At 37.1% G+C, this 14,122-nt stretch overlaps 1 protein-coding gene and 1 long non-coding RNA gene across 2 annotated transcripts; both read left to right on the top strand.

Moving 5' to 3' along the window:
* Nucleotides 1–7,514: 7,514 nt before the first annotated feature.
* On the top strand, nt 7,515–12,624 carry LOC132634316 (uncharacterized). Its single transcript, XR_009580111.1, has 5 exons — nt 7,515–7,793; nt 7,973–8,246; nt 8,602–8,661; nt 11,084–11,508; nt 11,754–12,624. It is a non-coding gene; the product is annotated as an uncharacterized LOC132634316 (long non-coding RNA).
* A 23-nt stretch (nt 12,625–12,647) lies between these two features.
* LOC132634323 (uncharacterized) lies at nt 12,648–13,469 on the top strand. The gene is made up of 2 exons (XM_060350592.1): nt 12,648–12,737; nt 12,889–13,469. The coding sequence occupies exons 1-2, from the start codon at nt 12,669–12,671 to the stop codon at nt 13,177–13,179; spliced, it is 360 nt and encodes a 119-aa protein (XP_060206575.1). The 5' UTR covers nt 12,648–12,668; the 3' UTR covers nt 13,180–13,469.
* The last annotated feature ends 653 nt before the right edge of the window (nt 13,470–14,122 follow it).

The following is a 14,122-nucleotide window of genomic DNA, read 5'->3' on the forward strand; positions in this document are numbered from 1 at the left end:
TCCATAAAACATGCATCTTGAAGTGCTTTCTAGTTAATGCATCAAATGTCTCTACGTCATCACTCCGTAACTCATTCAGTTCATCGACCAAAAATGCAAATAAATATCCTTATCTCCAGGTACTTGAGGACTAGAAAAAGCAATGATATCATCAAAATGGGCCCTTAGAACATTTCTAAGGAAGAAGATACAAGGAAGCTAAAATGACAGGGGACATACTATAAGATGTACTTGTGTTTCCAAATGGATTAAAACCATCCGTTGCTAGTAGGGCTGGGCATAAATGCTGAAGAACCGAAAACCGAACCGAACCAAACTAATTCGGTTCTTCGGTTTCAGTTTTTCGCTTCGGTTTCAATTTTATTTTTTCTAGAACTTCGGTATTCGGTTCGGTTTTCGGTTACGGGGTCCCGGTTTTTCGGTTCTTCGGTTTAACCGAACTTTTACAAAAAGATACCACATTATACTCAGGCCCAACAATTTCCGATCCAAGCCCATCCCTAGATCCTAATCCCTGTAGTTTCCCTTTTTTTGCTATTTTCAAAACTTTCCAATCCAAGCCACCCCTTCTGCTGCTCATTGTTGATTTCTTACTGCTAGTGTGCTACTGGTTGGTTGCAATCATCAACTTGTGTGTTACGAAATGCAGGGCTGCACAACGAGTAGGTTTAACTTGTGCACATAAATCAACTATTCTGGTTCTCTTGTTTTGAACTCTTTTCTACTGCCAGTTGTGAAAAATGGTTTTAAACAAAGCTGTGTTTTTAACTTTGTGAAAAATTGAGGCTGTGATGAATGATGATATAACTTTTGGCAAATAATTGGTTTGCACTGACGCAGCTGCAATTTTAAACTTGTGGCCCAATTTTTAAAGAAAAAACATAAAATAGCACATTTTGAATTAAAAAAAAGGAAGCTCATTTTAGAAGCAGAAAAATAGCCATTAATCAGCCCACATCGAAAACCGAATTTAAAAACCGAACCGAACTAATTCGGGTCGGTATTCGGTACACACTATTGAATAATCGAAAACCGAAGATCCGAATCGAACTTTGAAAAAACCGAACCGAAGAACCGAACGCCCACCCCTAATTGCTACGCCTCAATCTAATTTTGCGAGGTTCTTGTGCAAATTACTGACGATTCTTGTCAAATTCTTTCCGATCTTCAAAATTAATAGGATGTTTTAACACATTTACCTCAGCAAGATGCTTTTCTTTATGTCACCTCATGCCCACACTTGCTTCTCTAAACATAAATACCGTTTGAAGTCTCGACTTTAAGTTAATAGACCGCAATACATCATGAGAAATCTTTTAATCCTTTCCATTATCGATTTTCCACCTCGAAGTACCACAACATAGAACACTTGTCTCTCTAAATTTTTATTGTCCAAATATGAATAGATTTGGTTAACTTTTATCTTTAATTTTGATTTGGTCTTAATTGATAGGGTTATTTGCAACCAAAAAAAAAGCTCAAGCTAGGGAAGACATGAGGTCCCGTTTCTTTTTAGTTTAAGTACTTTTACTACTCATTTGGGTCTCAAGTTTGATGAAAAAAATTAAGATGGTCTCCTTTGGGTTCCTTTAGATTTCTATAAACTCTTGCATTGGAAGGACGTGACTTTAGACACACTATCCATACAGATCAATTATTCAAGTTAATAAGTTATTCCTGCACCAACACCAAATTGACATCTCATTCTTTAAAAAGTTATAAATGTAATATTTTCTAAGTATCTTAAATTTAATTCACATTTATATTGAACTTTTCATAAAGACTTTTTAAGTATAAATAAATTAAAAATTATTTTTAGGTTACATATAAAAGCCACTGTTGCACCTAGGGCTCTAGTCTAGTGTTAAGGGTAGCTTAGGCACACATCACGAGTTCAAGCACTGTTCAAGCTCTATCGTAGACAAAATCTTAATATTAAGTGGAGAATATAGAGACATAGGCCCATTATCCACCAGGTTTTAACGGTGCGCCTACAGGCCGTTGAGGATTTTTGGATTATCAAATACAACAACAACATACCCAGTAGAATCCCACAATGTGGGGTCTGGGGAGGGTAGAGTGTACGCAGACCTTACCCCCACCTTAAAAGGTAAGGAGGTTGTTTCCGAAGGCCCTCAGCTCAAGAGAAAACAAGACAAAAGGTCAGATAGGGAAAAACATATCAAAACAATATGAAAACGAGAATTAAAGCGAGAAAGTCATGATAAAGCAGTCTGGAAAGAAAGAAGCAGTAGCTACCATAGATAAATAAGATAATCGAAGTGCAAGACCCAACAAATATAAGCAGAGATAAAATGACAATACATGAATAAGCATAACTACAACTACTAGGACGAGAGAAAAAGCGAGACTACCTCCTAGCCTTCTATCCTAATCTGGGTCCTCCACAACCTTCTGTCTAAGATCATGTCCTCAATAAGCTGAAACTGCTCCATATCCTGTCTAAGCACCTCTCCCTAATACTTCTTTGACCTACCTCTACCTCTTCTGAAACCGTCCATAGCCAACCTCTCACACCTCCGCACTGGGGCATCTATGTCTCTCCTCTTCACATGCCCAAACCATCTCAGCCTCGCTTTCCGCATCTTATCCTCCACCGATGCCACTCCCACCTTGTCCCGGATATCTTCATTCCTAATCCTATCCCTCCTAGTGTGCCCACACATCCACCGTAGTATTCGCATTTTCACGACTTTCATCTTCTGAACGTGAGAGTTCTTGACTGACCAACACTCCGTCCCGTACAATAAAGCCTGTCTAATCACCACTTTGTAGAACTTGCCTTTAAGTTTTGGTGGAACTTTCTTGTCACACAGCACTCCGGAAGTGATCCTCCATTTCATCCACCCTGCACCAAATACAATGTGCAACATCATCGTCGATATCCCCATCTCCCTGTAAAATAGACCTAAGGTACTTGAAACTTCCTTTCTTTTGGATGGACTGGGTACCAAGCCTCACTTTCTCGTCAGCCTCATGTGATACGCCACTGAACCTGCACTCCAAGTACTCTGTCTTGGTCCTACTCAACTTAAATCCTTTAGACTCCAACGTCTGTCACCAACCCTCCAGCTTAGCGTTAACTCCGCTGCGAGTCTCATCAATCAAGACTACGTCATCCTTGAACAACATACACCAAGGCACCTCACCTTTTATTTGTCGCGTCAGTCCATCCATCACCAAGGCAAATAAAAACAGGCTAAGAGCTGATCCCTGATGTAACCCCATCAGAACAGGGAAGTGCTCCGAGTCTCCTCTGTCCTTACCTTGGTATTGGCTCCGTCATACATGTGTTTTATCGCTGTAATGTACACCACTGGTACACCTTTAGCCTCTAAGCATCTCCATAGAATCTCTCTTGGCACTTTGTCGTAAGCCTTTTCTAGGTTGATGAATACCATGTGCAAGTCCCTCTCCCGCTCCCTATACTGCTCCACCAATATCCTCACAATATAGATGGCTTCTATAGTCGAGCGCCCCAGCATGAATCCGAACTGATTCTCTGAAATAGACACACCTTTCCTTACCCTTATCTCCACCACCCTCTCCCACACTTTCATAGTGTGACTTAGCAGCTTGATACCTCGATAGTTGTTGCAGCTTTGAATATCTCCCTTGTTCTTGTACAAGGGAATCATTGTACTCCACCTCCATTCTTCAGGCATCTTCGCCGTCTTGAAAATGACATTACACAACTCAGTCAGCCACTCCAAGCCTACCCTGCCTGCACTCTTCTAAAATTCCCTAGGAATCTCATCAGTTCCGGTCGCTCTTCCCCTGCGCATTCTACGAACAGCTTCCTTAACCTCCTCAACCTTTATACTCCTACAATATCCAAAGTCACGATGCCTATCAGAGTACTCCAAATCTCCCAACACAATATCTCTGTCCCCTTCTTCGTTCAAGAGTTTATGAAAGTATGACTTCCATCTCCGTCTAATGTGAGCTTTCTCTACCAACACTTTTCCATCCTCGTCCGTGATGCACTTCACTTGATCTAGATCGCGTGCCTTCCTCTCTCTCTCCTTGGCAAGCCCGAACAACTTCTTATCCCCACCTCTGTCCTCTAGTTCAGGATTATCAAATATGTACATAAATGTGTATTTATGTGTATATATATCTATATTAGATAGCAATCCAGAATAACTTTATATAAGTGTGTATAGATTTATTTATTTTTACCCAATGAAAAACCAGACAAAAAAGCCTTGAAAGCATAAAGAGAACAACGGGAAAGATAGTTATTGATATTCTAGTTGGTAAATGGAGTCTAGTGAGCCCGTTCCTTTAGAAATAATGTCAAATGAGCTTAGAATTATTGGTAGATTTTTTATTTTCTCTTCCAAATGAGTGAAAAGAACTAACAATAGAGGAGAAAAGATGCAACACAACTTAGATATAATGTGATGATGTTATTAACTTTTATTTCCGTATTTTGTAGCTTGTAGTTTTTAAAGTTTTGTCACGACCCGTCTAGGAGGCCATGACGGGTACCCGGAGCTGACCACCGAGCACCATTCTTCATACCATTATCCTACCCACTCGGAACACATATAGTCCCCATGATGATGCTTATCATTATCTGATCATAAAATGTTCATCAAAACACGTCCATATATATAGATAAGCCCTCATGGCAATAAAAGAATGATATACAAAATATACAATGAGGGTCACATAATAGCTACTACCCACACATGAGTATCTACGAGCCTCTAGCTAAGACACTGAAGTCATGAGGACGGGACAGGACCCCGCTATATCCAAGTATGTACACAAAATAATATATTAGAACTGCACCTCTGGAATATGGAAGTGCTCCTGTGCAAGCTGGTATGGCTCCTAGGAAGCTGGGTCATCTCCCTGTCTACCTGTGGGCATGAACACAGCGTCCAAAGGAAAAAGGCGTCAGTACGAACAATGCACTGAGTATGTAAGGCATGCATCATAAAATAACAAGGGAACAGGAAGATAAAATAAAGATGAGAAAATAACCGGTGACTGCTTGCCTCTTAAGGCGGAGTCATGCATGCATGCTCGTAAAAATATCATCCTATCATATATTGCTGCGGAACGTGCAGCCCGATCCATATATCATCATATATCAATATATTGTCGCAGAACGAACGGCCTGATCCATTTCCCATATATCCCGCGTCCGGGATGATATCATAAGATACTAGCTGATCAGGTGGCTATGCGTCTATAACGCCTCACCTTTTCCTCATGTCCCCTATATACATATACATATCATATACATATATAATATACGTAGCATGCATTAGAGACCAAACAAAAGTGCACTTTATCGGAGTGACGTAGGGTCGTGAACCTCCGATTACATTATGGCGTCATCCTCACCGTTATGTCTCACCTTGAAGGAACTAGTATGTTGAGGTGAGGCAACAAGGAAAAATGGTAACAATGAACCCACAAGCATAGATATCTGCATCATGAAGTCATCTTTATCGTTATGGAACATATCTCGTAAGAAGTTCTCAAAGTTCTTCAAACTTCATCTTTAGGGATGTAAGAAGGTCATGGAAGTATAGGGAAGAAATTATGAAACAAGAGTCATGCCTTTGAAGAAAAGGGGATAGCCTTACATACCTTGTATCTTCTTAACGATGTCGACTAAGAGCTCTCCTTCCGGCTTAGAATTCTACATTCAAAGGGGTTCGCACGAAGGTTAGATTGTTGAAGGTATACTTAAGCTTGAACTAAAGCGAATAGGGCTAACGAAAATTGGGCAGCATTTTGTTTGTTTCAACAACCTTTCCTCAAACAATAAAACAGCTCCCAAACATCATAGCAACGTCCATAATATCATAACATATAGATTCCCTTGGCTAGATGTTATTCAATTTCCAAATTCACCCCTAAGATCCTCCATAACCACAACTATAATACAACATCATGCTTATCATTCACATAATACTTCCTCAACATCCTTAACATGAAATAATCGTAAAACTCACCTTTGGTTATGTAGAGATGATCTTTGGATGAGAATACTCCAGTTGAGAAGAACTCTACTTCAATACCAAGGAAATTCTCAACTTCTATCAACCCTTAGGATGCATTCACACCCTTGATTCTACCAACTTTTGATGTTTGATCCTTGATTTCTCTCTTGACTATGTGTTAGTGTGATATGGAGAAAGTTCTAGAGGTTTAAGGGGTGTTGGAGAGATGAGAAATGAGAAAACAAAAGAGGCATCATACATATATGAAAATAAAATTCGGACCCGACCCGAAATATACGGTCCACTATACGGACAGTATAATTTATACGGTCCGTATATTGGACCGTATGTTTCTTCCAGAAACTTACCCTTCACTGGAAGGGTTCTACGGTCAGGTATACGGTCCGTATATATGACGGTATAATCCACAATTTTTCCAGATTTTGTCCTCGTCGTTTCGTTTGATCTCGAATCCTTATGGAACCTTTTTGGTACTTGTTTAACACTTCCTTAATAATCTAACGAACATTGTAACTCGTCCTCAAGACCTTACTAAATATTCGTTAGTTCGATAACCATGAAATCTTCCCCAAACACAACTTATACTTCGCTTCCCTTGACGAACCTAGTTCCATCAAGTCACATAACTTAGAAATCTTGTTGTGCATCCTCTAAGGTTGCCAAATACACTTTTGTAATCGCGAGGGCTCCATGTTCACCTTAAGCTTACGTTAATCTATTCACGACGCAACGACATGAAATTGCCGAGGTGTAACAAGTTTAATATTTAAAATGATTTTAGTTAATTTGAATATTTTCTTCCGTAACTTTTTTTTTTTTTAACTTTACAAGATATTTAGAATAGCTACATGAGGATTATGTGAAGGATAGCTATAAAGATATATTAAAGAACATAAGTAGAGAATGGCATTAAATGTTAAAAACTTTTCGCGAGTGTCTATAGTTTGAGGAAGAAGCACATAAAACTGAGGTGCGAGAATTGACTTCAGATAGTTGGAATAGACTTTGTGGTACGTGGAGTAACCCCAAACATAAGGTAATTTAGATTCACGTAAAAAATACTATACTTATCTAGATTTTATTTGCTTTAATAATGTTTTATTTCCTCTATATAGAAACAATTAACAATGTGAGATAAACAAAGAAAAAAAGATCTAAGATTTCTAACAATCTTATGACATCAAAAGGCATTTGCGGCTGCTTTTTGTGAAATTGTAAGCGTGAGCTGAGTTTTGTTTTTCTTTTCTATTTATTAGTGATATTTGACACTTACTTCTAACTTCTATTTTTGGTGAGATGAAAATAACACGAAAAATTGGTGCCTGATAAGGGTCACAACTCTCAAGCTTCCGGTTGTGAGTAACATGGTAAATTTTTCCAAGTGATCGCTTAATCCCCTTGTGACTGAGAAAGTATAAAGCATAGTATGAAGTTTCACGCGTCTCCGTACCCATCAAACATACGAAAGTGGGTCCCCCTACCATCATGATAGTCATGACTAGCAAATTTATTTTCTCGCACACACATAGCAATATCCGTGTGCGGGACTTGTGAGCAAATTCATGTAGCTGTGAGTTGGTAGGTAGTATAGCTTTTACTATTTCATTATATCTTGTCAGTGTCTGGATTATGGAATATAAGGAATTGAATTGATGATTGAGGAGAATTCTCAAAGCTACACAATTTGCATAACAAAGCACTTGACTAAAGTGTGGGATGGAAGCTTAATTATTGCTGCAAACAATTGTGGAACATGTATTTTAGCGTTTATTATGCGGCACCGAGGTAATCAGTGAACTATTCTACAATTCTTATCTTTAAGGGAAGAAAGAAAAAGAAGTCAACATAAGAGAATTTCATGTTTGTAGTTTTCTATTCTATTAAATATAATAGATGTAGAAACTTTCACTACGCAGTCTTATTTATTTGTCCCGTCTGTAACTGTCTTTCCTCCTCTGGAATAGGATGTGGAGTCCGATTGAACACATAGTCAAACATCTTTCATACATTCTCACGTGCCATGAGCTTTGGATTGTTGCTCAACGTGTTTTGCTACAGATGTGACTGAATGTTACGGAAAGTGTCTTGAATTTTATTGTTGCTTCAAGTGTTTGGTACAGCTGTGACTGAACATTACTCAAACTGACTTCACGTAAAATACAGAAAATGACCAACTTTGAGCTTCTCATAAGTTACATAAAGATGTCTTCTTTCGCTTGAATTATGCGAACCTCACAGGTGAGATTTTCATGAATTCCTCGTCTTTTGCTTCTAAGTTTGTAGTTTCTTATCTATCAGTTGCTGAATGGTTCCAGTTAGTACTATTTTGCTTCCTATTGTGCTTGGGATCCTTTCAATTTTTAACTAGCTTTAACAATTCTTAGTACCATTCAAAATTGTACCTTTTAAGTAGTATTTGGCCGCTTCATCTTGTGACCATACTGTCAAGATACAGAATATGGATAGCTTTACCTCGGAGAAAACTCTTATAGGTAGCAAACACTAATTGCCATTTATCTTTTTTACTTCTCTTTCCCCCTTTTCCGATCAGCTTCTTTCAAATTCTTCATCACATGCAATGTGTATTATCCAGGACATGAACACTGGCTATGGAACTTTGTATTCTCTGTCGATGGTGCTTTTCTCATCACAGGTACATACTGAAATTGTTGTGAACTGTAAGAATATTTCTGATATTTCCTCCTGGCTATAGTGTAACTTAAGAGTACTTATTCTGTCTTGTGTCATTTGGATGGGGCCAGTGTCACGACCCAATTTAGCTGTGTCGTGCGGGCACCTACCTTTTTCACCTCGGTAGGCGAACTCTTATCCCAACGATCTCAAATACATGAAATAATAAGTAAATAAGCGGAACAGATAGAAATACGTAAGTCTGACATAATAATAGATAGGATATACGGAATACGTCACAACCACCCCAGAAATCTGTGTATTCATACAAGAGCAACTACTAGAATCTACGAGTCTGGAAATATCACTAATACATCAATAGTCTGAATATGTCTCGGAATATCAAGTAAGACATAAAAGAAAGGAAGAATCTCCAAGGCAGCGGACGTCCCTGTGCTCACCTTGTAAGACTCTAGGGAAAATGAGCTAAAAGAGACATCTGAGAGTGGGATGAAGGATACCGGATTTCATTTTTATTTTCTCATTTCTTTTATTTCATAAGTTTGATTAAGTTTAAATGGGGCTTAATTAGAATATTTAACAACTTAGGGTAAAAAATTAAAACATCAAAAACTTGTAATAAACCCAACCAAATCCCTCCCCGTTTTCCCATTTTTCAAACGTCTCCTCTCACTTCTCTTCTCTCTATATTATCTCCCCTTTTTCCTCTTTAACCCACTTTTTTCTACTAATTTCTCCTTCAAGAACGCTCTTTCTCTGCAAATTCGAGCTTTTTCAGGTACCCATTTTTTTATTCTTATTTCTGTTGTTCTTATGCTCATTTGGGACATGGGGTTTTTTTTCCTATGTTTGCCTGATAAAAATATTTGAAGTTGACAATCGTGGTTGAGTCTAGATATCAGTTGTGAGCATAGTGAGAATTTGAAAGTATCGTGCTACTAGGAATAACCAAAAAGTTGTGAGATCATTCACTTATTTGTTATTGAAATTTCAAAGATATAAATTTTTTTGTGTAGTGTAGTGGGAGTAATAGCAAAATGTGGTAAAATTTCTATTTCATTTTATATTGTAGTGTTTCCTTTTATGGAACCATTGTTGGGGGTGTTGCTAAAAAAAAGGTATTTTTGCCTGTGGATTTTATTGTTATTAACAAGGACAAGGACTGATTCTTGGGTTGACTCACAAAGTGATTTATTGAGATTCTGTTGGTTTTGTGGAATAGTGAGATTCTTGAATTATTGCTATGAAATAATGAATTGTTGTATCTAGTAATCTAATACTTATATTTCTATACTCTTAATCTGAGCCAAATAGAAGGGAAAAAAAAAGATTGGGTTCACCTTTGAAGATAATTTTTGGGTCAGATGAAACAGTCTTTTAGGATGTATTTTGAATGGCACAATTGTTACAATGCAGTTATGTGATCAAATTCTTTTCTTTTTCAATTTTGAAGAAGCTTATATGAAACCATCTTTTAGGATGTACTTTGAATGGCACAATTGTTACAATGCAGTTATGTGATCAAATTCTTTTCTTTTTCAAATTGGTGTTATATATTTCTCTCTGCTTGCAAGAAATATTTTATTTTGTGGCTACTATTGTTTCAGAATTTCTCCTATGTTTAATATTATATGATTTCATGTTGAACAAGAAATTAAATGTCGCAACCTTGTGGAAGTTTAATCTCAGTAAATCCACCTTCTCAGCGAGCCTTCGTACTCAGTGAGCCCAACTACTAGGATAAGAAAACTTGGTGTATACTTGCTCCATATGTACCTGATATTCTGTCACTTTAATGAGGCCGAATTCCTGAATCCAGATTGACCAGTATTCTAGTACAAGCTTTTGCTTATTGCTACACTCATGCAGTTCAACATTTCAAAAGTAGGTCTTGATAACGTCATTTACCAAACTGTCGAGGATTACTTGACAGTTGTAATTTTCATTTGTTTGCACATGCTCCAGTATCACACCCGTAGAATAAAGTTCATAAAATACTATACTATCCTTGGCAATTTGGGGGGAAAACTTCTTATCTAGCTAAGTTTGGCTGCTTTATATACTTTACCTAGGGATTATATTCCTCCTGTGATGTAACACATCAATTAGCCATAAACTAGTACATCTGTCTTTAATAAAGAGTGGATAAAGATTGACTTTAGTTAAAAAAAAAAGGGTTTGAAAAGATAATTCTTATCTGATGAACATAGATGTAGAAGCATATTGTAGATATGTTGAACATATTTCAATTGTATGTTAGTTCAATAGCATCTATGGTTATTTATATATGAAATCTGAACCTACACAGGTTCTATGTGTAAACAATCACATATTGTTTAAATAACTTGGGTTTATTTTATAACTTCGAGAAGTTTATTCATTTGTTCTATTGTTGACAATCTTACGATGCTTTATGTATGTAGATAAAATGGAAAATAAAAATCAAAGAGTTTATAAAAGAAGACCTAGAAAAAAGGTTAGGCCAACGGAAGAGGAGTCTTCTCTGGCTAGAGAAACAGATATGTTTCCACAAGCTTAAGTAACAGAATAAATGACCTCATCAGCTCGTGGTTCAGTTAGAGAAGAAGAAAGCGCAGAAGATGAGGAATCGATAGATCAGGAAGAAGACAATGAAAGTGGAAAAGAAAATGCAGAATATGAGAAATCAACGGATCAGGAAGAAGAAAATGAAAGTGGAAAAGAAAATGCAGAAGATGAGGAATCAACGGATTAGCAAGAAGAAAATGAAAGTGGAGAAGAAAGTAAAGAAGAAAAAAATCATGATGTACTTTTCAAACAAAGAAAAAAAGTATTACATGATGAGAGTATTGCCCCTTCAAGATCAAATGTGAGTGTTTTTTTAAATTATCATTACTGAAAACAAAGAGTAGGTGTTTTAGCATCCGTTTAGTATTTTTTATGAAACTACCACAAGTTCAAACAACAAATGGATGATTAAACACCTACTAATTGTTTATTGCAAACAAACAGTTGTTATTTAAGCAACGACTACTTGTTTATGGTAACAAATAACAGATGTTTGTGGATTTTTTATACTTTGTTTTAATTAATCAATTTTATAATCATGTACAGTTTGCTGATGATTCTAATACTGAGGTACCCAAATGCATCAAGTCCATTGATCTTACAAAGTTCGCTTCAAGACACATTATTCCGTGCACAATGATTTTTCGGGAAAGATTTTTGTAAAGTCACTTCTAGGAGGAAATTTTTTTGTTGAATTCAGAGGAGTTCTGGTAGAACATGGTATTTCAGATAGGTTCAAAAAAAGTTGTTTTGGGCATTTCCTTGATATTCCAATGCAGCGAGTGAATTTCGGGTCGCTGATATTTCATGGTGTTTTACTTTGACGTGTCATTTGTGAGAAAAAGATGAAATTGTGGTTTGAACATGAAAATATGCCTGTTTATTTTGGCTTGAGGGAATATTCCTTGATGACCGGACTACGGTGCCACCCTTTTCCTTCTGGAGAAGCATTGGCTAATCTGCTAAAGAATGGTGAACCACTGTGAAAATTTGTTTCCAAGAAAGGAAAAAACGTTAATGCTAACTTCCTCCTTGAAAAGATCAAATCACCTAAAACACCAAAAAACTATAAGTTTTCACTTGCATTGGTTTGGTTCTATCACTGCATCTTATGTGCAAAAGATGTATCAAGTGGTGTTGATGCCGACATGATCAAGCTAGCTTGCAATCCCTCTATCTTCAACGAATATCCATGGGGTCTGAAAAGCTATCTTTTGACTGTTGAGTATCTTGCGAAGCCAATAGAATTTGAATACAACCTCTACGGCTTCCCGTGGGCGTTCTTAGTAACTAAATAAATATTTTTTTTATATTATTTTACTTTTAATATTTATATTGATTGTAATTGATTATTACTCAATTCAGGCTTGGGCCTTTGAAGCTATTTCGAAACTTCAATGAAATGCTAAGAATTCCCCCCCCCCCCCCCCCCCCCCCCCCTCTGAGAGGACATTGCCGCGTATGATCAGGTGGATGTCGTATGGAGCCCTAAAAAAATCTACAGATCCATTCAGTACAACTGATGAAAAGGTAAGGCTCAAAAACACGTTAAACAACCTGAGACTTGCTTAAACAACTTGAGATTGTTTGAACTAAACAACATTCAGTTGTTTAATAAACATGAGGCTGTTTATAAAAGAATATCATAATATTGACTTTTTTTTTTGTTCTTTCTATGCAGGTAGTGCACCCTTTCCTGATTCCTACAAATGCAGAAAAGAGTGAAAAATACATGAAGGACCTTGAGCCATTTTCCAGTGAGAAAGCCGACAGAAAAATTGATATGTTAAAAGTAGAATTGGTTGGGGTGACAACTATCACAACAGGTGAAGTTGGAGCTAGAGAGGTTGGTGGTGAGGACAGGATCCCAATAAGGAGCGAGGCTGAGAAAGGAGATCACCAAGGGGCGGGGGTGCGGAAAGAAGCTCTCCAAGAGGTGCGGGTGACGAAAGGAACCAGTGGAGCCCTTTAATAAATTATGGTGACAGAATTGCTGGTAGTATTTTGGTGGTCAGTATAGTGACGGAGGTGTTGGTAGAGGATCTTTCGGTGATTTTCTTTCAAATGTGAAGTGCTCTTACGAATATCTTACCTATGTGGAGAAACAAAGACAATTGAAACTGAAATTTCTAAAATGGAGAAGGAGTTGTTTAAACAACTTCTTGTTGTTTATTATAAGTAATCAGGAGTTGCTTGAACATCTTCTTGTTGTTTATTATAAGCAACCAGTGTTTGTTTAAGCAACCACTAGTTGTTTACCTACTTTTTACGAGATATGATGTTATTGTATAAGTAATCAAGAGTTGCTTGAACAACTTCTTGTTGTTTATTATAAGCAACCAGTGTTTGTTTAAGCAACCACTAGTTGTTTACCTACTTTTTACGGGATATGATGTTATTGTATAAGCAATCAGGAGTTGCTTGAACAACTTCTTGTTGTTTATTATAAGCAACCAGTGTTTGTTTAAGCAACCACTAGTTGTTTACCTACTTTTTACGAGATATGAGGTTATTGTATAAGCAATCATGAATTGCTTGAACAACTTCTTGTTGTTTATTATAAGCAACCAGTGTTTGTTTAAGCAACCACGAATTGTTAACCTACTTTTTAAGGAAAGAACTTTATACTGTAAACAACAATATCCACATGTAAAGACCAATAGCAAAAATAACTAATATAATAAATTGATTCAGTTGCAAGTATAAAACAGATTGATTCAGTTACAAGTATGAATTGAAGCTACACTACTGCTTGTTCCTTCATTTTTCTCTCTGTGAGATTGCACGTAGTTCTTTTGTGACCAACTCTTTTGCATACGGAGCATTTATTTTTCTTCTTCTTTGAACCCCGCTCCAAGACTGAAGGTGCCCGCTTTCTTTTCTTTCTTCCCGGCTTGCGCACCACATACAAACAA

Source organism: Lycium barbarum, chromosome 1 (genome assembly GCF_019175385.1).
Source record: "Lycium barbarum isolate Lr01 chromosome 1, ASM1917538v2, whole genome shotgun sequence".
Lineage (NCBI taxonomy): Eukaryota > Viridiplantae > Streptophyta > Magnoliopsida > Solanales > Solanaceae > Lycium > Lycium barbarum.

What these genes read in the sequence shown, in the direction of transcription:
- LOC132634323 (XM_060350592.1), top strand. Translation starts at nt 12,669, where the DNA reads ATGATCAGGTGGATGTCGTATGGAGCCCTAAAAAAATCTACAGATCCA. An exon ending in TCAGTACAACTGATGAAAAG is followed by an intron (nt 12,738 to 12,888) that starts GTAAGGCTCAAA and finishes CTTTCTATGCAG; the next exon opens with GTAGTGCACCCTTTCCTGAT.